The 24,227-nt window shown below is 45.0% G+C and overlaps 1 protein-coding gene across 1 annotated transcript; it reads left to right on the top strand.

The window, feature by feature from the left end:
- The first annotated feature begins 22,312 nt into the window (after nt 1–22,312).
- LOC122017295 (E3 ubiquitin-protein ligase ATL31-like) lies at nt 22,313–23,729 on the top strand. The gene has a single exon (XM_042574862.1). The coding sequence runs from the start codon at nt 22,666–22,668 to the stop codon at nt 23,680–23,682; it is 1,017 nt and encodes a 338-aa protein (XP_042430796.1). The 5' UTR covers nt 22,313–22,665; the 3' UTR covers nt 23,683–23,729.
- The last annotated feature ends 498 nt before the right edge of the window (nt 23,730–24,227 follow it).

The following is a 24,227-nucleotide window of genomic DNA, read 5'->3' as shown; positions in this document are numbered from 1 at the left end:
GATAGAAACCCTCGCCGGACTTGCATTAGTGGTAAGTCACCAAGAAGACGATGACGAAGACGAAGTAATCTCGTTCGAAATGAGTATCGAGAGCATCGATAAAGGAGAGCGACATCAGAAGAAAGCAGCACTTCATGGGGGCTTCAGATTAGGGGATTGACAAGCTAAGTCAGGTATGGTCTCTTCCTCCTGACAAGTTATTTCAGTTTGTAAAAATATTATCGAAAAATTGCTGTAAGTTAGAAAAAAGAAAAATAAAGAATTTAAATCAAGTTTAGTTGGTTCTTGTCGATTAGAAGATTTCAACAAAGTAAAAATTGAAAATTAAAAATTTAAAAAGGAAATAGAAAATTGGAAAAATAATGCATGCTCACATATTCAACATGTTAGAAAATACAATGGATTAAATTGGTACTTTAAATACCACAAGGGTCGAATTAGGAAAATATCACAAAAATATATTCTTAAAAAAATTTAATTAATCCTATAGGAAGGAATCTATTTTGGGTTCTAAAATCATGTTTAGATTGATTTTTTTTACCTAGGGCTTTTAGAGAGAAAATTAAATATTTAATTTCTTTAAAATGCTTTGTCTAGAAGTGGTTGTTGTTCCAATAACTAAGAAGTCCTAGTGCCTCATCACAGCTGGAAACCAATTACTAAAATAAAATATTTAATTGACTAATTGTGAATCATTTGATTAACTAATGTTTTAAACTGTTTGTTAAAATTTTTGTTAGAAATTATTCAGAACTTAATTTTTCTAATAAAGAAAAGTTCTTCACTTAGCTGTAAAATTTATTTTCATTTTTAAGTACAGTTTTTTTAAGCTTAAAACTCTCACATTTTTCAGAACTTAAACATTTTTTTTTCAAAAACTTCTTGATTTTATTCCTTAAACTTTGCATAGTTTACTCCATTTTAATGTGATCAAAGGGGGAGAAGTGAAGATTAAGTCTAGGGGGAGGGTAATGCAACTTATTTAATTTTTTTTGCACATTATTAATTTACCAATTTGATTACCTTGTTATTACCCTAACTTAACTTGGGATTGCTCACGTTAAAAAGGGAGAGATTGTTAGTACCCCAAGGTAGTTTTGATATGATCAACCAACTCAGGTTAGGTCCTGTTGGTTTTTAACCCATGTGTCTAAGTGTGCAGGAACTTAGTGTTGGTGCAGCGGGATCGGCAAGAGGGGGTGAATTGCCTAAAAATAAGAGTATACCCTCCTCTAGACTTTCAACTTAAAATAATAGCAACTATAAAAAATAATGAAATAACAGAAAAGAAAAGGGAGATAGAAATTTAAGTTGGTTACAACCAAGACGGTTGTTAATCCAAGGTGGTTGAACAACTCCACTAGCAGAGTCTCCTTCATTGTAGGCGGAGAAGCCTTTTTACACTTAGAACGCTCACTAGTTGCTAGGAATTGATTACAGAGTTGAATGCTTGAATGAATTAATATTTCCTAGCTCCAGGGGCCTTTAAATAGCTCTTGGAAATCCCATCTTGAAGGTCCAAGGCACCTCCAACAAGGTCCAAGACGCCTCTAACTGTTTGACCGGATAAAGCTTTATCCGATTGTAAACGACAAGTTTTACTGGGTCTAAAACGCCTCAAATGGCCTTGGAGGCGCCTCTGACTGGGTCTGAGGCGCCTCCAAGCTGTCTGAGGCGCCTCAGACAGTGGAGGCAGCTGAGGCGCCTCCAGCATTGGTCTGAGACACCGCTGGCTAGCTTCTTCAGCTCCTTTTGACTTCCTTTCTCCTTCCGAAGCTCCGATTGATTGGGTGATTACGGCCAACCGAAATAGGGCTCACCCGAACCTAATTTTCGGTCTTTTCCTCGAGCAGTCTTCCATCCCAACTTTACATCCCTCGAACGTCGTGCACGTTCTTCTCACCCACCGGTGTACTCTTCCGCAGCTTTCTCGTCCTTCGGACGTACCGAGCCCGTCAGCTCACATCCCGTGTCGTCCTTCTCGCTAGCTGCGTCTTCCGCTCGACTTTCGGCACTCCTAAGCTCCTGCACACTTAGACACAGGGATCAAAAACAAACAAGACCTAACTAACTTGGTTGATCACATCAAAACAACCACGGGGTTCAACAATCTCCCCCTTTTTGACGTGCATCAACTCAAGTTTAAGTTAGGGTAAAAAAAAATAGTAGTAATTTAAAAAAATTATAAAACTAATGTTTAAAGTCTAAATTTGCAATTAAACTAAATTGCAACAAGAATAAAAAAATTTAACCAAAGTTAGTTTTAATTCACCCTAAACTTAACTTGTACCTATTTCTCCCCCTTTGATCACAGCAAAAACGGGGTACAAGATATTTCAAAATAAATTCTAAGTTAATTATGAAGATATTTGAAAAAGATTTTCTAAAAAGTTCTAAGTCTGTTAAAAAAATTCTAAGTCTTTAGAAAAACTTTCTAAGATTTTCCTTAAGTTTTTGCAAATTTTTTTTTAAAGTTAAACAAAAAAAAATTAACTTTAGAAGACTTTTTAACTTAGGCAAAAATAGTTCTAAAGATTTTTCAAGTAAAAATTCTAAGGAAGAATATTTTCCTAAGTATGATAAAAAATTTTAAAGCATTATCTGATCCGGTGGTGACCCAGAAGGGCCCACCTCCAAGGAAGTCCCCTAAGGAAGTTCAGCGCTTTGGTAGATGTCGAAGTCAAGGGGTGGTCAACCGAGAGACTAGCCGGTGACAGAAGGCCCCTCGTTCTCGTCTGATCAGAAGAAGTTCGGAGGGGGTTGGTCGGGCCTAGGCAAGGGACAGCACACCGATCGGTATAAACATAGGCGCATGATGCCAAAGAAGAGGCCGGTCGGACCGATTAAGGCGGAATCCAGCGAGGCAAAAGACATTCACGCCGATCGGTCAAGACATAGGCGCAAGAAGCCAAAGAAGAGGCCGGTAGACCCGATCAAGGGGAAGCCGGCCAGACGGCAACTGACAAATAAAACGGGGATATAAGCCAACATCCTTCTGGGAGTTAGTGTCACCGATTAATGGGGCATATGGATAGAAAATCCTTTTGGGAGTTAGTTTCGCCGACTGACGGCGGGGAAGGACGGAGAATCGTACAGAAGAAGATTTCGCCGCGGCGGCAGAGATACGCTTGCCCCATTATGGTAAGAGGTCAGGGATCTTTCTCAATGATTAGCTTTTGGGGAAAGTTTGGGAATACGCGTCCGTCCGGGAAGCGTGCAGTCTACTCGTCGAAGCCCTATATAAGGAGAGGAGCAGCCCCCCCCCCCCAACGGAGGTACGCACAGACGTCTTCTGGAGCCACTATTCTCTTCTTCTTTGCTTCCTTTGTCCTCTTCGTGTGTCGGTGTGTGACTTGAGCATCAGAGGGTCGTCGCCGGGAACTCCCTCCCGGCTTGACACTAACGACTTGTGGTTGCAGGAGTGCGGGAGCATCAGTGAAGACGAAGGGCCACCTCAGCGTTACTTCCCGGTGGCCATCTACTCAGCTTCTGGGCAGGATCAAATTGGCGCCGTCTGTGGGAATCTCAACCTAAACCCAGAAGCAGAAGATGGAGGACGCCGAACGATCAACGACCGTAACGTTGACGATGGAAGAATTGGAGAAGCTAATCCAGACTGGAGTGGCAAGGGCAATGGAGCAGCAGCAACGAATGTTGGCCGATCGGCCGGCACAGGAGCCAGCCGTCTCAGGATTCGGCCAACCAGGGGATCATGGTCGCGGGGCTGAACCCGTAGCCAACCAGGAAATCCGCAAAAGATCGGACACGATCAGGCCAGCACCAAATGCGCTCATCCCTTTTCACCGAGCGTTGTTTAGGACGCCCTCGGAGGAAGGAGGTCGAGCCCGCCGAGACCGGGGCTCCTCGTCAGATGAGGCGCCCGAAAGGGATGCTAGGAAGGGAAAGGAAGCACGAGACGAGGACTCCCCTGAAAGGATTAATGATCAATTCTCAAGAGGAATTATGGAGGATCCCCTACCCCGACATTACACCCCGTTGACGATCGGAGAATACAATGGAAGCACCGATCCTGACGATCACTTGGCCAAGTTCGACAATGCGACTACACTGCACCAATACACCGATGGGGTTAAGTGCAGGGTCTTCTTAACAACCCTATCGGGGCCCGCGCAACGGTGGTTCACACGGCTGCCGAGTGGGTCCATCCGCAGCTTTAAAGATTTCCGAGCGGCCTTCCTGCACCATTTTACGAGCAGTCGCCGACATCAAAAGACAAGTGTCAACTTGTTCTCGCTAAAGCAAGGTCCGCGAGAAACGCTCAGGGCCTATATCCAGCGCTTTAACCAAGTCGCGATGGATATACCCGCGGTCTCTTCGGACGTACTGGTAAATGCTTTCACCCAGGGACTCGCGGAAGGCGAGTTCTTTAGGTCACTCATCCGCATGCCACCGAGGGACTTCGCTCATCTACAGAAGAAGGTCATGGAGTATATCAATGTGGAGGAAGCACAGGCGGCCCGCATAAAAGAAGCGCCCGCCAAGCCCCATGCGCCATCCGATCGGAAAGTACCAAGCATTCATCATCCCCCAAGAGGGCCCCGGGCCGCAGGAGCGCCACAGTAACCCGAGCCAAGAACGCATGCGGTGCATGTGGAGACCAATTGGCAGAAGAAGGGCAAAAAATGGACGCCGATGTTCTGTAAGTTCCACCAGTCAGGAACACACAACACATGGGAATGTCGTGGCGACCCCATAGTTCACCAGCCCAAGCCCAGGGAATACCGACGTCGGTCACTCACTCCAGATCGACATCCTGAATGCAAAGCCGAACAGAGAACCGGTGGTCAGAGTACGCGCAATCAGCAGGAGCATCACTTGCGAGAGCGGAGCCCCGCTCGAGTTTCCGTTGAGCGGAACAGACACTCTACGCGAGAAGAAGAAAACAGAAGAAACGCTTCCCGCGGAGAAATTGGAATGATCTCAGGCGACCCGACTGGAGGAGACTCCAACCGAGCCAGAAAGAGCCATGCTCGGCAGTTATCTATTCACGCGGCGGGTTGCAGCAAGGAGAGGGCGGAAGGGCCAAAGATCAGCTTCGGCCCAAAGGACTTGGAGGGAGTAGATGTCCCTCACGATGACGCGCTAATCATCAAGGCGGTGATCGCCAACTACACCATCCGCCGGACCTTCGTCGACACGGGAAGTTCGATAAATATTATTTTTAAGCAAGCATTTGATTTGTTGCAAATTGAGCGAGCCGAGCTCCGCCCCATGGTAACTCCGCTATACGGTTTCACCGGCAATGAGGTATTGTCGATCGGGCAAGCAAGGTTAGCCATCTCGCTCGGAGAAGAGCTATTGGTTAAGACGAGCACAACGAACTTCATTGTGGTGGATGCGCCCTCGGCGTATAACGTAATCTTGGGCTGGCCGGCCCTCAACGAGTTTCGAGCTGCAGTGTCAACATATTGTCAAAAGATCAAATTCCCTGTGGGGAACCTGGTGGGAGAGGTTCGAGGAGACCAGGTGGCGGCCCGACATTGTTACGTTGAAATGGTCAAGTCAGAAGCTAAACTGGCCAACAAATGCCTCCGGTTGGAGGTGAACACCATCAGAGAGAAGCCTCCCACGCTGGTGTACGATAACAAGGAGGAGGTGCAAATACACCCGAGCCGGTCGGAGGCTAACACTTTCATAGCGTCCGATCTGCCGGACCAACAAAAGGAGGAGTTGATCGCCTGCCTTTGAAGGAACCACGATGTGTTCGCCTGGTCGACGCACGAGTTGCCCGGAGTTGATCCGAGCGTGGCACAGCATGAGTTGCATGTCCGGCCGGACGCTCGACCAGTCAAGCAGAGGAAGCGAGATTTCAGCACCGAGCAAGATTTGATCATCCGGTCTGAGGTCGAGAAGCTCATAGAGGCCGGGCACATCAGAGAAATTCAATTTCCAACTTGGCTCGCCAACATGGTATTGGTCTCCAAGCCAGGTAATAAATGGCGAGTGTGCATTGATTTCAGGGATTTGAACAAGGTGTGCCCCAAGGATTCCTACCCATTACCGCAGATCGACCAGATGGTGGACTCGACGATCGAGTGCGAGCTGATATGCATGCTCGACGTCTATCAGGGCTACCACCAGGTGCCCCTCGCGCGTGAAGATCAGGAAAAAGTCAGCTTCGTCACAGCTGACGGGACGTTCTGTTATAAAGTCATGTCGTTCGGGTTAAAGAACGCCGACGCCACCTATCAGCGGATGATGAACAAGGTGTTCTAGAACCAGATCGGGCGGAACTTGGAGGTATATGTAGACGACATCCTCATCAAGTCTCTCCAATCTGTTGACCTATGTGCAGACGTAGAAGAAACTTGCCAGACACTGAGAAAGTACGAGATCAAGATCAACCCGATCAAGTGCCTGTTCGGTGCTAAGAGCAGACGTTTTCTAGGCTACATCGTGACCGAGCGGGGGATTGAGGTGAACCCTGGCAAAGTGAAGGTGATCCAGGACATGCCACCGCCCCGCAATTTAAAAGAGGTACAGAGGCTGACCGGGAGAATCACGGCTTTATCCAGATTCATCTCCAAGTCATCCCGACCGAAGTCTGCCGTTCTTCAAGATTCTGTGGCGGGCAACCAAGTTCTAGTGGGATGACGAGTGCGACCAGGCCTTCGAGGAGCTCAAGTTATATCTCAGCTCCCTGCCCATCTTGGCTAAGCCGATCGTAAGGGAGCCGCTATGAATTTATCTATCATCTATCGAGTATGCGATTGGATCAGTATTAGTCAGGCAAGAAGGGGGAATACAACAACCAGTGTATTTTTTGAGTCACATATTGAAAGATGCTGAGTCTCGCTACACCGGTCTCGAAAAGCTCACTTATGCGTTAATCCTCACCGCTCGAAGGCTTCATCCTTATTTCCTGGCTCACTCCATAATCGTGATGACTAACAGCGCCTTGGGTCGTGTTCTGCTCAACCCAGAAGCGTCCGGTCGGCTGATCAAATGGACCACTGAGCTCAGTGAATTCTGTTGGTTGCTACTCGGAAAACCTATCAGTTCCACTGTACAAAAATTTTGTACAAATGTCTGAACCTTTTCCTAGCTACCATGTGTTCTTTTAAATTAAACTCGGATCGCCTGCGAAACTTAACACGTTTGATCCTAGGTTTAATTTATTTGTTCTTTTAGGTTTAGACTTGGATCTCCTGCGGAACTTAACACGTTCAATCCAAATCACCTAGGTCACGAAGATAATTAAATATCTATTTCCAAAATCAGCTTCCAGTACTGCATGGCGAGGCACATGGCCTTCTTGGATATGGGAGCAACCACCACCGACTAGACAAAGCCTTTTAAGGAAATTAAATATTTAACCTTCCCATAGTAACCCTAGGTTAACCTCTAAGAACAATCAAATCACAAGGAAAAGAAAAAAAACAAAAGAACACAATTTCGAAAACTAATTCGAAAAAACTAGAATCGCATGCCTCTTGTATTTGGTATTTTTACATGGAGATAAAACTAACATGATGCGGAAAACAATATTAGTTATACCTTACTTAGTAGATAATGACCTCTTGATCTTCTACCGTATTCCTCTTCTAATCTCGGACGTTGTGTGGGCAATGATCTTCCGAGACAAGGACCACCTAGCACCTTCTTCTTCTTCCTTCAAGTTTCGGCCAAGCAAGACTTCCAAAGGATGAAGATCTTTTTCCACCAACCAAGCTCCAAGGGATGCAAGATTTCTCTCCTTCTTCACCAAGCTAGGATCCGGCCACCACTTGATCTCCAAGAGAGAAGAGAGTTTCGGCCACAAGGATGGAGAGAAGAGAAAGGGAAAAACCGGCCACACCAAGGAAGAAAAGAGGGAGAAAAATAATAGAGGTTGTTCACCTTAAAGGCACCCAAAACCCCCTCTTTTATAATCCTTAGCTTTGGTAAATAAGGAAATTTAATTACAATAAAATTTCCTTAATTTTCCTTGACATGAATTAATTAAGAAAAATTAAATAAAATTTCCTAATTACCCATGTCATGGCCGGCCACCTCATGGAAGAACAAATAAGACAATTTTCAATCAACCAATTAAAATTTCTTATTTGTCTCCAAAACTTTTAAAAATAAAATTTCCCTTTAAAATCCCTTCATGGTTGATAAAAAGAAATTTCTATAATTTTAATTTTTCAACATGTGAATAATTTATAAAGAAGAAAAATAAAATATCCTTTCAATCTACAAATAATGAAAGAGATTTAATCTCTTTTCTTAATCTTTTGTAGAAACTTATAAAAGAGATATTTTAATTTTTAATCTCTCCAATAAATTATATCTTCCACATAAGAAAATTTTAAAATTAAAATTCTTTTCTAATTTAATAGGGTCGGCCACCTAAGCTTGGGTTCAAGCTAGGGACCAAGGCTTGGCCGGCCCTAGCTTGGTCCTCAAGCTAGCTTGGCCGACCCCTACAACATGGGTATGAAGGTGGGTATAGTACTCTATAAATAAGAGGCTACGATAGGGACCGAGAGGAGGAATTGATTTTGGTCTCCCGATAAAATTAAGCATCCCGTGTTCGCCCCGAACACACAACTTAATTTTATCAATAATAATTCATTCCACTAGAGAACTATTATTGAACTACCGCACCAATCCCAAATTATATTTTTTGGGCTCCTTCTTATTATGAGTGTGTTAGTCTCCCTGTGTTTAAGATGTCGAATGTCCACTAATTAAGTGAGTTACTGACAACTCATTTAATTAATATCTTAATCCAAGAGTAGTACCACTCAACCTTATTGTCATGTCGGACTAAGTCCACCTGCAGGGTTTAACATGACAATCCTTATGAGCTCCTCTTGGGGGCATTATCAACCTAGATCACTAGGACACAGTTTCCTTCTATAATTAACAACACACACTATAAGTGATATCATTTCCCAACTTATCGGGCTTATTGATTTATCGAACTAAATCTCACCCATTGATAAAATAAATAAATAAATATCAAATATATGTGCTTGTTATTATATTAGGATTAAGAGCACACACTTCCATAATAACTAAGGTCTATGTTCCTTTATAAAGTCAGTATAAAAGAAACGACCTCTAATGATCCTACTCAATACACTCTTAGTATACTAGTGTAATTATATAGTTAAGATAAACTAATTCCTAATTACACTACGACCTTCCAATGGTTTGTTCCTTTCCATCTTAGTCATGAGCTACTGTTTATAATTTATAAGGTACTGATAACATTATCTTCTGTATGTGACACCACATACTATGTTATCTACAATATAAATTAATTGAACAACTACAAATAAATGTAGATAATTTGACCAAATGTGATTCTTTATTCAAAATGTCTACAAAAGCTTAGGCTTTCAGTATACACTCTAACAATCTCCCACTTATACTAATGACTAAGCTGTCATATCTTCTGCCATACATCTGATTCCCATCTCCTCCACATGCCGATCGAAAGCTTTTGCTGGAAGGGCCTTAGTGAAAGGATCTGCCAGGTTATCTGCTAATGTAATCTTGGCGATGACAACTTCTCCTCGCTTCACGATATCTCGTATCAGGTGGTACTTGCGCTCTATATGTTTACTTGCCTTATGGGCTCGTGGTTCCTTCGAGTTTGCAACTGCACCGCTATTATCACAATAAATTGTGATGATTTTGGGCAAACCAGAATCACATCTAAGTCCATTAGAAAGTTCCTGAGTCATACTGCTTCTTTAGCTGCCTCAGAGGCTGCCACATGGTTGAGTCCGAAACACATTTCTACTTAACACTCCTCCATGCAATGGCTCCACCTCCTAAAGTAAACACATAGCCTGATGTAGACTTACTGTTGTCCCTATCCGATTGGAAATCTAAATCCGTGTAACCCACAGGGAGCAAATCGTCTGCTTGGTAAACTAGCATATAATCTCTAGTCCTTCTCAGGTATTTCAATATATGCTTTACCGCAGTCCAATGTACTTGTCTAGGATTACTCTGATATCTGCTAACTATGCCTACGGCAAAACAGATATCAGGTCTCGTACACAGCATTGCATACATAAGGCTTCCTACAACCGAAGCATAAGAAATTCCTTTCATATCCTCTATCTCCTTTGATGTCTTCGGAGACATCTCTTTAGATAGAGCTACTCTATGCCTAAAAGGTAAGAAACATTTCTTGGAATTCTGCATGCTAAAACGAGCAAGGATTGTATCTATATATAAAGCTTGGGATAAACACAACATTCTTTTCTTGCGATCCCTTATAACTTTGATCCCAAGAATGTGTGCACAATCTCCTAAGTCCTTCATATCAAATTGTTTGGACAACCATACCCTTACGTCCGATAATACCTTGACATTGTTGCTAATTAACAAAATATCATCTACGTATAGTACAAGAAATACCACCACATTTTCGTTACACTTCTTGTATACACAAGACTCATCCGGACAATGAATAAATCCATATGACTTGATTACTTCATTAAACAGGATGTTCCAAGACCTTGAAGCTTGCTTCAGTCCATAAATGGACTGATTGAGCTTGCACACTAGATGCTCTTTGTCTTTTTCAATGAACCCTTCTGGTTGCTTCATATGGATGTTTTCTTCAAGACTTCCATTAAGGAAAGCTGTCTTGACATCCATTTGCCAAATCTCATAATCCATATAAGCAGCAATGGATAAGAGTATCCGGATAGACTTAAGCATGACTATTGGTGAAAAGGTCTCCTCATAATCGATTCCCTCTTTCTGAGTGTACCCTTTCGCAACAAGCCTAGCTTTGAAGGCTTCTACCTTCCCGTCTGTCCCTCTTTTCTTTTTGTAGATCCACTTGCATCCAACGGCTTTTACACCATCAGGTGGTTCTACAAGCTCCTAGACCTTATTAGAGTACATAGACTCTATTTCAGAATTCATTGTCTTTTGCTAAGATACTGCATCTATATCTTGGAGTGCTTCGTCATATGTTCGGGGATTAGGTTCATGTTTACCCGGGATCAAGTCCGAAGACTCTCCCAAAAATATGAATCTCTCAGGTTCCCTCACAACTCTCCCACTACGACGAGTCACAGTCTGTGGTTGTGTATCATGTGTGACATGTGTTACAGTCTCTTGTGGTACTTCATCTTGTACTGTTGGTACTAAAATAGACGTGTCCTCTCTAAGTTCCTCTAAGACAATTTTGCTACTGGGCTTGTGGTCCATTATATAGTGTTCTTCTAAAAACTGGGCATTGATGCTAACAATGACCTTCTGGTCTTTAGGACTATAAAATAAACCACCTTTCGTTCCTCTGGGATAACCCACAAACACGCGAACTTCTGTACGAGATTCTAACTTATCAGCATCTAGTTTCAGCACATGTGCCGGACTACCCCAAATCCAAATATGTCTTAGACTAGGCTTTCGCCCATTCCATAATTCTGTGGGAGTAGTAGATACTGATTTAGAATGTACTAAGTTCAGAATGTGCGCTGCCGTTTCTGAGCGTATCCCCAAAATGAATTTGGTAATTCTGAATAACTCATCATCGATCTAACCATTTCCATAAGAGTCCTATTCCTTCATTCTGCCACACCATTCTGTTGGGATGTACCAGGTGCGGACAATTGGGATTGAATCCCGGCCTCTGATAAGTAATTCCTAAACTCTCCTAAGAGGTATTCGCCACCACGATCAGACCGTAGTGTTTTGATACTTTTACCTAGTCGTTTCTCCACATCAGCCTTGTACTCTTTGAACTTATCAAAGCACAAAATTCCCCAAGTGGAAAACCAAACAGAAATGAGCTTGCAAAATTGGCTAGTGCAATGACACTGATCATCGTCAGTCGCCCAATCGAGCAGGTCTCCCTAGTGGCGTATATCGACCGACCGGGAGGGATCTCATTTCCGAGGGATTGGAGGACACCCATCATCGAGTTCCTCCAATCAGGAGTTCTACCGAAAAACCATGAGGCCGAACGAAAGTTAAGGAGGCGAGCCGCTCGGTTCACGTTGGTGGGTGAGCAGTTGTATAAGAAGGCATTCTCACGCCCTTTGCTCAAATGTGTGGGTTTTGAAGATGCTGAATACATCCTTCAAGAAGTACACCAAGGTTCCTGCGAGGGGCATCCGGGTGGACGGTCTCTGGCAAGGAAAGTTATCCTGGCAAGATACTTTTGGCCCACACTCCAAGAGGATGCAAGCTGGGTGGTAGCCACCTGCTTATCCTGTCAAAGGTACCACAATTTGACACATCGACCGGTCGTCGAAATGAAAGCGTCCACTGTCGCATGCCCGTTCGACCAATGGGGAATGGACATAGTCGACCCTTTTCCTATGGCGACCGGCCAGAGAAAGTTCCTGATTGTAGACGTGGATTATTTCTCAAAATGGGTGGAAGCCGAGTCGCTAGCGAGGATAACGGAAAGTATGGTCAAGAAATTTATATGGCAGAACATTATATGTCGGTTCGGCATTCCCCGCCGACTCATCTCGGACAATGGGAGACAGTTCGCGGGCCAAGAACTTATGGAATGGTGCGAGGGTTATGGTATACAGCAAGCCTTTACCTCCGTAGCCTACCCTCAGAGCAATGGACAGGCTGAGGTTACCAACCGGGAAGTCCTCAGAGTACTACGCGCTCGGCTGGATCACCTGGGCGGCAGTTGGGTGGATGAACTACCCAGTGTGTTATGGGCGCTGCGAACGACCCCCAAAGAGGGAACCAGCCTCACACCGTTCCATTTAGTATATGGCGGAGAGGCTGTCGTCCCTGTGGAGATTGGCGTGGAGTCCGATCGGGTGTTGTACTATGGAAAAGGAAATGATGAAAGGAGGCGGATGGAACTCGACATGATCGATGAGACTCGCAACAAAGCAGCCGCCCTGCTGACAGCATATAGATAAAGGATGAGGCAAAACTACAACCGGCGAGTAATCCCTAGATCTTTTCAGGTGGGCGACCTAGTCTGGAAGAGAGTCAAGTCGGTCGGCGATGTCAAGAAGTTGGAAGCGCCATGGGCAGGCCCATTCAAAGTGTTGGAAAAGTTACGATCATGCGCCTACTATTTGGAGGATGTAGAGGGAAGAAAGTTGGATCGACCATGGAGCGCTAACCACCTCTAACCCTATAGAGTCGAGTGAAGAGGTGCGCGAGTGAATTCATGTATCCTGTCGCTTGTATATCCTTGTTGATGCAGGAAGAAAGCAGTTCAGAATCTCATCAATTCACCCTCACTCACTCATCATTGACGGTCAACCGGCAACCTTAGACCCTCGCGTCATCGACGGTCGAGCGGCGACCTTAAAACCTCGCGTCATCGACGATCGAGCCGCGACCTTAAATCCTCGCGTCATCGACGGTCGAGCGGCGACCTTAAACCCTCACTTCATCGACGGTCGAGCAGCGACCTTAAACCCTCGCGTCATCGTCGGTCGAGTGGAGACCTTAAGCCCTTGCTTCATCGGCGGTCGATCAGCGTAAAGGTTGCACTCGGAAGATCATTCAATAAATAGGGACAAGACAATCGCCTAATCATTTTCGAAAACCATCAAGATATTGGAGAAAATTGTCTAATATAGAGCGAGATCGAATTACGCTTTAAAAGTTTATGTCGACCGGGTACACACGATGGCAGACAAGTACAAGTTCAAAAAATCACTTAACAAACTGAGCAAAAAGAAACACTTTTAAGGTTTCACTCCGAGTAAGCTAGGGCATCGTCGGGGATGAAGTCATTGAGCTTGTCGCGGTCAATGGTAGCGTCGGGCAGATCGGCAGGCAGGTGCCCTTTTTTCTTGAGCTGATCAAAAATGTTGCCCACGGCGCAACCAAAGAGTCTGAGAACCCGGGCAATGAACTTATCAACAAAGATGTCGGACCGGATGTAAGCTACCTTCATTTCCTCGAATCGGCTAGGCTCACTTTCTTTATGTGTTTCCAAGGCCGATCGAGCGCTCTCCAAATCTGCCTTCACCACCGCAAGATCGGCATCCTTGTCAGACAACTGGCTCCTTAAAGTGGCTTCTTCGGACTCGCGGGCTTGCCGCTCGGACGCTAGCAGGTCCTCTGCATTTTTCAACTTATCTTCTATTTGCTTTAATTTCTGCTCGAGAGCCCGGGCTTCCACATTCTTCTTTTCTAGGTCATCAATGGCCCTTTGCTTGCGGTTAGTGGCGAGCGTGATCTTGCCCTCGAAGGTGGTAATCTCCTTTTTGAGCCGATCAATATACCCGGCCTGCTCAGTACTCTTGCCCCGCTCAGCAGCGAGCAACTCTTCACTCTTGGCCAAGTCGGCCAGCAACTGAGCCACCTGAGTGTCGTTTAGACCATGAGTGGTACCCGACTGGCCGGGGGCTTCCTTCAGCCGTTTCAGCTCATCCTCTACAAAGGCGAGCCTCTGGCACATAGCAATGTCGTCCACCCAAAACTGCAGGAATCAAAATCGGAAGTAGATCAGAAACAAGGCCAAATTAATTGGTACAGAAGCTGAAAGAAAAACTCACGCCGGTAAGTTGCCTAGTATGGCTGTCCGCTAATACACCCGGGGGTGCGGCCACCGCCCGGGCGCGCGCATCTTCCCACACCTCGGCCAAATGGCCTCGAATGATGATCCGGTGTTCAGTCTGATCCGCCGAGCCTCCCGGTGCCGAAAGCTCTTCGGTAGGAAGGTGGAGGGTAGCTGTGACGCGTCTCCGGCCGGTCGGGGCCGAATGGGAAGAAGCCGATCGGCCCGCGCGGGAGGAAGAGGGCGCAGGGTTGATGCTCGACCTTAGGATACGGCCCTGAGCCGATAGTGGCAGTAGGTTGACGATTGGAGAGGCGACAAGAGGGTCGGAGGGTGTCCGGTCGAAAGAGATATTGGCGGCCTCCGACAATATCGGTTCGGAAGCACCAGGCCGATCAACGACCCTCGCTGCTGAAGACGCGGAGCGAGCAGCTTTCTCCGCTCGACGCCTCTTGCGCGTATTCTCAAGTGGCGCTTCCGATTGCGAGCCCTCTTCTGGAGCTAGCTGATCGGTCGGAAGATCTGCGATCGGCGCACCAGTCGCTGCTCCTTCGACTGGCACCTGGCCCAATTCCCCACCGGCCTCCTGAATAGGCTCGCGCTCGCGGGGTATCTGCTCTGGAAGATCTTCCTATTGAAATCCCCACTCGGCTAACACTTCGACCACTACTTTCTCAACTTCGGCGCTGGAAAGCTTTGATTGCCCGACCAAGTGTGCCCTCTGTTGGGTTTTTCGGGCTGCGAAAACCGCGTTTTCGCATCGCGGAAACCCCGAATTACCCATGCCACTGGATCTCGTGCGAAGGATAGATTTCAAAATTTTACATGTACAAGTTTCTACTTAGATCTACTCCTAGATCTTCATGAAAAAGGGTTATACCTTTGAAGCGAAGCCCTTCGCGTTCCCGCTCGTCCAAACGGTGCCGGATCTCAAGAGTATCAAAATAGATACTCCTCTAGAAGTATCCACACGAACTAATTAGGTGGAGAAAAACCTAAACGAAGGTGTGCTAGCACCTTGATAGGTCACGGCAAGAGAGGAGAAGAGGGAGAGGGAGAGCTTGAGAGGAAGAAGAGAGAGTGAATGCACACATGAATGAAAAATTCATTCCACTCCACACCATAGTGGCCGGCCACATTCAAAAGAATGTAACTCCCATTTTGCATTAAGTGCAATTAATGTGTAGCCATTAAAGTGAAGAATTGTAACCTCCATGAGGTGGCATCTCACTTAATTAATCATGATGATGTGGAGCATCATCATTGGTTCACATCTTGCCAAGTCACTAATGATGTGGCAAAAAGTCAAGTCAAACTTGACTCTTTCTCTTCCTCTCAAGTCAAGTCAAACTTGACTTAATCTCTCTCATGGTTGATCTAATCCAACCATTTAATTCAAGCCAATTTAATATAATGAATCTAATTCATTTAATTAAATTGATTCAATGAGTCATAATCTAAATTAGACTCATTGAACACATGAATCAACTTGAGTCCAACTCAAGTTAGCCCAATTAGGATTACTCTTAATCCAATTTGATTCATCAAATGAATCTAATCCTCTTGGTTCATCATATGAACCTAATCTTCATCTAATTGTCCTTAGTGTGTGACCCTATAGGTTCTTGTAACGTTGGCAATGCCCCTAAATCTATTTATGAGCATAAGTAATGAGCGGTATCTAGCAACACATCATTACTACCCAAGTTACAAGAATGTTGAGATCCAACATCACCTTGTGACCACTAATTGTGACTCCTCACAAAATATGACAAGTGTCCTTCTATCCTAGACATCTAGATTGATCAATATGAGGCATAGACCGTGTCATCCTCTAATCAATCTAAATCTTGAACTCCAAGTAGACTCACTAAATCAAATGAGCTCAATATCCTATATTGACTAATTTGGGCATGACCATGCACTTCGTGGTCTCACTCTATCAAGAATATCGATGTCACTCCCGTCATATAGGAGGGATAGATCCCATCTACATCACTCATATCCCTCTGTATAATTCGTTACATACCCAGTAATCGCCTTTATAGTCCACCCAGTTACGGGTGACGTTTGACGAAACCAAAGTACATAACTCTTTATGTTGGGATCCATGGTGACTTCAGGTCTAAGGACTAGTAGTCATATTAAGAGCCACATGAGAAAGTATATGACACTCATATAACGATCCATGATACTTTCTCATGGCGGGTCATTCACTATACATTCTCTAATGTATACCCATGTGTCAACTTGATATCTCTATATCCATGACTTGTGAGATCAAGTCATCGAGTTGACCTACATGCTAGTCTTATTGCATTAACATTGTCCCTGAATGTTAATACTCGACTAGGAATGATTAAGAGTAGTGTTCCCTATATCATCTCACTATCGGTTCAGCTAACCGATTGATATAGGTAAGAACCTTCTACTCAAGGACGTTATTATACTTAGTTTATTTGGCACCAATACAAGTAAGTATAATAACCAAAAACTAAATGCCTTTATTTATATATAGAATATGATACAACAAGTCCAAAATACAATCATCAAATGATTGGCTCTAGGGCTCTAGCTAACACCCTCATCATGATGTTGGCTGCAAAATAAAGAAAGAAATCAGTTAGACAAAGAGAAGAGAAGCAAGTGAACAGTTTACCTAAGTCGATCGGCTCGGACGGGCTGATCGGGCTAAGGCCGAAGAGTGCTAGAACTCCTTCCTCCAGCAACTTGTGAATATTGAACTTCTGACCAGCCAGCATAGAGGTAGCATGCAAGTAGTCCGGAGCACTTTTATAGCGGGGCAAGGAAGGTTGAGGCCCCAACGAAAGTTGTCAAGTGGTTTGGAAGGAGGGTCGATCGGGAAAATGGACAAAAAAGAAATATTCCCTCCAATGTTTGTTGGAGGAAGGTACCCTGTCAAAAAAGACCAGACCGGGGCGAGTGATAAGCTATGAATTAACATCTTAATTTTGGGTTAATATTTGGTGTTCTTTATATATTTGCACATGTTTAATTCCAATTTTGATTATATTTTCCCAAACAAGGTTTTTATGAGCTTTATGATGTTTTTCCATCTTATGCGTGATTTATTCCTCATTTTGTGAATTTGGTCTTGTAGGGTACACAAGGACTCATGATTCAAGTGGAGGCTTAGTTCACTCAACCAAATGGAGTAGTGCAAGGCCACCTTTGGGCTCAATTAAACCTGGATTCCAATGGATTTCAAGGAGCTTAAACCCAAGCTAGATCACACATGAGCCTTACACCAACTTAGGGTTCAATGAGCCAAAACCCTAGGTATTTAAAGAACATTTTGGCACGGTGAACAGTGAGCTCGCGCTACTGTTCATCGTGCCAGTTTCTTGACGGCGCGGTCGCAGCTCCTCCCTTCATCCAGATCCGAGATTTAGCTTGTCCTCATCGGCGTGGAGTTCCTCAGCCTCCGGCGATCAGATTCCGACCATCGGGCGTCGCCGGCGAGTTGATTTTTCAGCCGCAGCACTGTAGCAGAGATTCGCGATTTTTCATCCCTTGTCGGCGGTGGTCCTCCGATTTGGGTTCCGTTCATTCACAGAGTCAAAGGCGGTGTTCCTCCGGAGACTCTGGTCCAATCCCGACACCAAACCATCAACCACAGCTTCCATTCCAGTCTCGCGATTCCTTTTCCAGGCGGCGCTGCAGAGTTTCAGCTCGTTTACGATTTCTGTGAGCACTTGAGGAAAACTGAGCTTAGCCAGTAGCTGGGAGACTCCATACTGATCTCTGTTGGAGTGTTCTCTGCAGATCCTTGTGTGACGGCAAGGAGAAGACGAATTTGATTCGAGTTTTGGGTGTAGGGATGTTAGATTTTCGTTGCAGTTTGTTTCTAGCTTAGGATTCCTTATTCCTTCAGATTTGTTTCTAAATCTGATAGTTATAGTTTGGATTTAGTTGTAGTTTCATTTTCTACATGAATTTGATATGCTAGTTCTGTTTTTGTGTGCTGATTTGTTCTGTTTGTGCAGAAATATTTTCTGCGATTCTGTTTTCTAAGTTGTGGCTAACCAGATTTAGTTTCTAGTTGATTGTTGGTGGCTTAAGATTAGTTACTAGTTATTAAGATGAATCCAGAATTTATAGTTCAATAATTGCAATGGGTATAGTTTCATTTAGTTCAAATTTATTTCTGCAGTTTTGAATTTTTGCAGTTTGTAGATCAGTGAAGGAATAGTTTGAAGTTTAGTTTCTTTTGGTTTTTAGACTTATTTCTGCAGTAGGGTACTTTAAGTTCTTGAATTCATTTCTAGTTTTATGATTTTAATTTGAATTCCAAATCCCCATTTTATATCTAGAAAACCCAAAAAGTATGTTCTTAATCCAAAAGAAGCACGTTCTAGCATAATCCTTGAAAATTCGACTCGGGCCTTATACTAAAACATTGCTTGTGTAGTTGCGGGTTTTCGATCTTAACATTAATTTGGGAGTTAATTTGTGACATCTATTTAGAGAGCTTACCAGCGAGCTTGCAAGAGGAAGGTGCACGGCTGATCCGAAAGCTTCGGGTAATAAAAGTAGTGGAAAATCGAAGGGGTCAGAGGGATGCGATGCAAGCGGAATAAGATGATTACTCCGCACAAAAGGCGAAAGGAATTTGGGACTAGCTGGGAAAGGGATAAACTAAAGTATTTACAGACGTCTACGATGAAGGGATGAAGGAGAAGCCACAGGCCGACAGCAAATTGGTCATGGAAGAAGCAGACACAGCCGGTCGACGGATCGGAAGGCCGATCGGTGGCCAACGGGACATGGATCTCGTAGCCAGGAGGAAGTTCAAAGGTATTGGCTAGGGTTCGAGCATCATCCTCGTCGAACCTGGACTCCATAATGTCATACCAGGGGCCTGAGGCAGAAGGCGAAGGCTGCGACGTACCGGCCATAGCCGAAGGAATAAACCGAGAATAGTCGGGGAGAAGTGTAGAAAAAGGGTCAAGGGTAAGAAGAGGAGCTCGCCGGAGGAAAGTCGAAGAGGATATAACAGAAAGGAGCCACGGAAGAAAGAAATAGACTCACCCGGGGCGGAAGCAACAAGGGAGGTAGAAGGATTCGTCGGAGAACACGAAGGAAATCGCCGAAGAACGCGAAAGAAATCATCGGAAACAAAAGCACTAAAGAAAGAAGGCGGCGGCGACTAGCTTATAAACATCAAGAGACCCCGCCCAGCCGTCCGATTGACAGCACGAACACCCAGAGGTAGATCTGGCCGGTAAAATTCAAATCGCCAAAGGTCACGTCAGCCCCCCTGTCACATCAAGCGTGCGGCGATGTGAAGGAACATATTAATGCGGCGACGTACCGGCAGGCAGTGACACGTGGCACGCGATCGTAGGGCGGTTGTCAGAAGAATTAAGGAAGCATGCTCCGCATTAATGCTTCAGAATCGATGCGGGTTCCAAGGCAACGGCTCTACAAGCTGAGCCAATAAGAGTAGCCGACTCATGGTCAGGCAATCCCTCATACTTTCCGATCGGCTCACTGAGGGTGGTCTCACCTAGTAAAGAAAACTTAGGCCAATCGGTAGGTCTCCCACGAAGAAGCATAGCCGACCAAAGCACTCAACAGGGAGTAATATTTTCACACCATTTTGTCCAGTCAGTCGGATATATAGTCTCCTTTGACAAGACTTAAAGGGGAGACATGTGATCCGGTGATGACCCAGAAGGGCCCACCTCCAAGGAAGTTCCCTAAGGAAGTTCAGCGCTTTGGTAGATGTCGAAGTCAAGGGGTGGTCAACCAAGAGACTAGCCGGTGACAGAAGGCCCCTCGTCATCGTCCGATCAGAAGAAGTTCGGAGGGGGTTGGTCGGGCCTAGGCAAGGGACAGCACGCTGATTGGCATAAACATAGGCGCATGATGCCAAAGAAGAGGCCGATCGGACCGATTAAGGCGGAATCCAGCGAGGCAAAAGACATTCACGCCGATCGGCCAAGACATAGGTGCAGGAAGCCAAAGAAGAGGTCGGTCGACCCGATCAAGGGGAAGCCGGCCAGACGGCAACCGACAAATAAAACGGGGATATAGGCCAACATCCTTCTGGGATTCAGTGCCACCGATTAATGGGGCGAATGGATAGAATATCCTTTTGGGAGTCAGTTTCACCGACTGACGGCGAGGAAGGACGGAGGATCGTACGGAAGAAGATTTCGCCGCCGTGGCAGAGATACACTTGCCCCGTTATGGTAAGAGGTCAGGGATCCTTTCTCAATGATTAGCTTTTGGGGAAAGTTTGGGAATACGCATCCGTTACGCACAAACGTCTTCTGAAGCCACTATTCTCTTCTTCTTTGCTTCCTTTGTCCTCTTCGCATGTCAGTGTGTGACTTGAACGTCGGAGGGTCGTCGGAGGGAACTCCCTCCCGGCTTGGCACTAACGACTTATGGTTTCAGGAGCGCGGGAGCATCAGTGAAGACGAAGGACCGCCTCAGCGTTACTTCCCGGTGGCCATCTACTCAGCTTCTGGGCAGGATCATTATCTAATTTTAATTTTAATGTTTTAATAAGAAGTTAATTAAACATTTCCTTTCAATATTTTGGCTTCCAGGTCGTGGCGAGGCACTAGGCCTTCTTGGTTATTGAAGCAATAACCACTTCCTTAGACAAAGCCTCAAAAGAAATTATCTGTTTAATTTTTCTTCTGAAAGCCTTAATTTAAAAAAAAATAGTCTAGAATGGATTTTGGAACCCAATAGAGGTTCTTTCCTACAGGGTTATTTAAAAACTTAGGAGGTATATAGTTTCTAGGAATTTTCTTAAGTTGTCCCTGATGTTTTCTAATGTACCAATTAAATTTTCCATAAATCCTTAGTTTCAGTTTTGGAAATTTATTTAAGTATGCATTATTTTTCAATTTTTCAATTTCAATTTCTTATTTTCTAAATTAAAATTATCATACATTTCTAGTGGGTATGCTTTTGCTAAGTTCAATTTTAATTCAGCATTTTCTTTTTCTAATTTTGCTAGATCTTTCGTAAATAATTTGACAAATTAAAAGGACTGATTAGGAGTGAGATCACATACCTTACTTACCTTACTCGGTGATGCTCCCCCTTCGTCGCAGCTTTCTTCTTCTTCTGAGGTTCATCCCCCTTCATCTATGCTCATCTCTGAGCTTGAGTCATCTTCGAAGAGATGGTTGGCCATCAGTGCTAATCCTGAGAAGGCTTCGACTTCTGATTCGGAGGATGAAGAATCATCCCAAGTGGCCTTCAGACTCTTGCATGTAGAGGACGTCGGTCTTTGAGGCTTCTCCTTGTGTCCTTTCTTCAACTTTGGGCAGTCATCCTTGATGTGCCCTTCCCGTTTTAATCGTAGCACCGGACTGTCCTTTTGTTGTGCTGATTCTTCCTCGACTGCGATTTAAATTTATTATTTTAAAGAAATTTATTGAAACGTCTTACCAGTAACGTCGCTTCGGTTTCGTCGATCGACGCTTCGGAGTCGGAATCGTCCTTTTCGACTTGTAGGATAATGTTGAGGTTCGACTGTTCTACTTATTTAGGCTATGCAAGTCCAGATTATAAATTGGGCATTAGGACTCTCAGTAGAGTTGTTCATAGGTCGAAGTTGAATTCCATCAACCTAAAACCCAATTGGTGAGTTAAGTTTTGTCGATTTTTCAAAATTACGAGCATTCGAAGAGCAGGCACTGCACATGGCGGTCTGCGATTGACTTTCATTGTTCCAAGTAATTGCCGTAAGTTTAAAGCAGCCTCTCCGTCGAGATAACTCGCCTCCCTTCTGTTGACCAAACCAACCCTCCATTATCTTTTGCCTTCATCGTTCTTGACCATGCCATGTGGACGTTGCGTCATTCCATATCCAATCTCTGGAGATTATTTCTGCCTCTCCAAAGCCAGAATCCAGCGAAATCCTCCACTCCAATACCGCTAAATATTTTCCGGCAATGTTTTATGTAGTCAATAATCGTCACCGGTCGTCCTGCTCGCTATTGTGAACATCACAGCGGATTAGTTCGCTACTGAAGGAAGTCCAGAGTATAACTAATTGACTTCCTTCGCTCTTATTAAGGCCTGCTCCACCTTAAGCTTCACGCCACCACCTCGCCGCCACCGTTGCCTCTCTCCTACTTTTAATAAAATTCGCAACTTTTTTGTCCCGTGTTCCGTTATCGCAAGTTACGATTCCACCCATGGCGCCGGCGAGCCACCTTCCACTTCCCATGGCGGCGCTCGGGCTGTTCCTCGGCCTCGCTGCCCGTTCCGCCGCCCAGCCCACCTCCAACGACGACAACCTCTACGGCGGAGGCTACAACGTCCGCTTGAATCCCGCCCTCGCCTCCCTCGTCGTCGTCTTCATCTTCGGTTTCTTCTTCCTTGGATTCTTCTCTGTGTACATCCGCCGCTGCGCCGGCAGGTCCGACGACACGGTCCCCTCACCTGCTGCCGCTGCTGCTGGGGGCATCGCCTCGCGCCAAGGCATCGACCCTGAAGTGCTCGCCTCCTTTCCCACCATGTCATACTCGGAGGCGAAGGCGCATAGTAAAGGAAAGGGCGCACTCGAGTGCGCCGTGTGCCTTTCTGAGTTCTCCGGCCACGACAAACTCCGTTTGCTCCCCCCGTGCTGCCATGTGTTCCACGTTGACTGCATCGACACTTGGCTCGACACCCACGTCACCTGCCCCGTTTGCCGCGCTAATTTAGCCGCTCTGGTGAGCGAGTCACCGCCTGAACCTGTTACCCCAGCGACGGAGGAAGGGCCAGATCTGGAGGTCGGTCGTCCGTCTATTAAATACCACCGGTGGTACTCGACTGGGCACGAGGGAGAGGAGGTGGACCGACACCGGCTACATCTGCCGGAACACGTGAGAAGGGAGGTCTTCTCGATGGCAGCTGCGGAGCTCCGGCGGACCGCGAGTGTGACAGAAACTCCGCGGCCGCTGCGCAGGGAAACTATCTTGAGGAGGGAATGGGCGCGAAGCGGGCACTGGCGGTTCCTCCAACGGACGTTCTCGGTGCGGCGGCGACCGGAAGCGACGCCGGCGCAAATTGTTCTCGGAAGCGGAGGCAGAAGTGAGAAATCCGAGTCCCCGAGCCACAAATTCAAAGGAAGTGATCATGCAAAGTCCGAACCCACAAAAGATCTAGAAACGGGAGCAAAGGAGGCGGAGTCGTCTTCCGCTGCCTCCACTCCGTTGGATCGGATTTAAAGATTATGCGATCGGATTGGATTTCAATTTGTATTGCGAAAATTTTGAGACCAATTTTTTTTTTTTTTTTGTGTGTGTGTAAAAATCCAAATGTGTTGTAAATAGAATGAACTTTATGTTTGCTTGCACGAGACAATTTCTTTGGAGCATACCAAAGTTTGAATTTTCTTCGATCAAACGAAAGATAAAGACGTTAATTATAAAATAGGTCCTTTGAAATGCTCTTTTATGACTGCTAAAGTTTGAATGCACCTTTTGATACAATATAGCGGTTGAAAGAAGTTCATCATTCAAATTATAAGAGCTTCAACAAAGGGAATCTGTCCCTGAGATTATGATGTCACGATAAAAGATTCAAATTATCATTTAAATATTCGTGGTTCGAATTCAAGTTATGATTTATTTGTAGAATTTTTTTTTTAAATGGAGTTATAATCAAATAATGTTGAATTTCTGGACTGATCACACGTGCACTTCTTAATTTATCTTGATGATCGATAAATTTTTTTTCTGAAATCAAAATGATCATTCAAAAAATAATCAAT

This window comes from Zingiber officinale, chromosome 8B (assembly GCF_018446385.1).
Source record: "Zingiber officinale cultivar Zhangliang chromosome 8B, Zo_v1.1, whole genome shotgun sequence".
NCBI classification, from domain to species: Eukaryota; Viridiplantae; Streptophyta; class Magnoliopsida; order Zingiberales; family Zingiberaceae; genus Zingiber; species Zingiber officinale.
The sequence above is the reverse complement of the archived record's forward strand: the minus strand, read 5'-3'. Positions and strand labels throughout refer to the sequence as shown.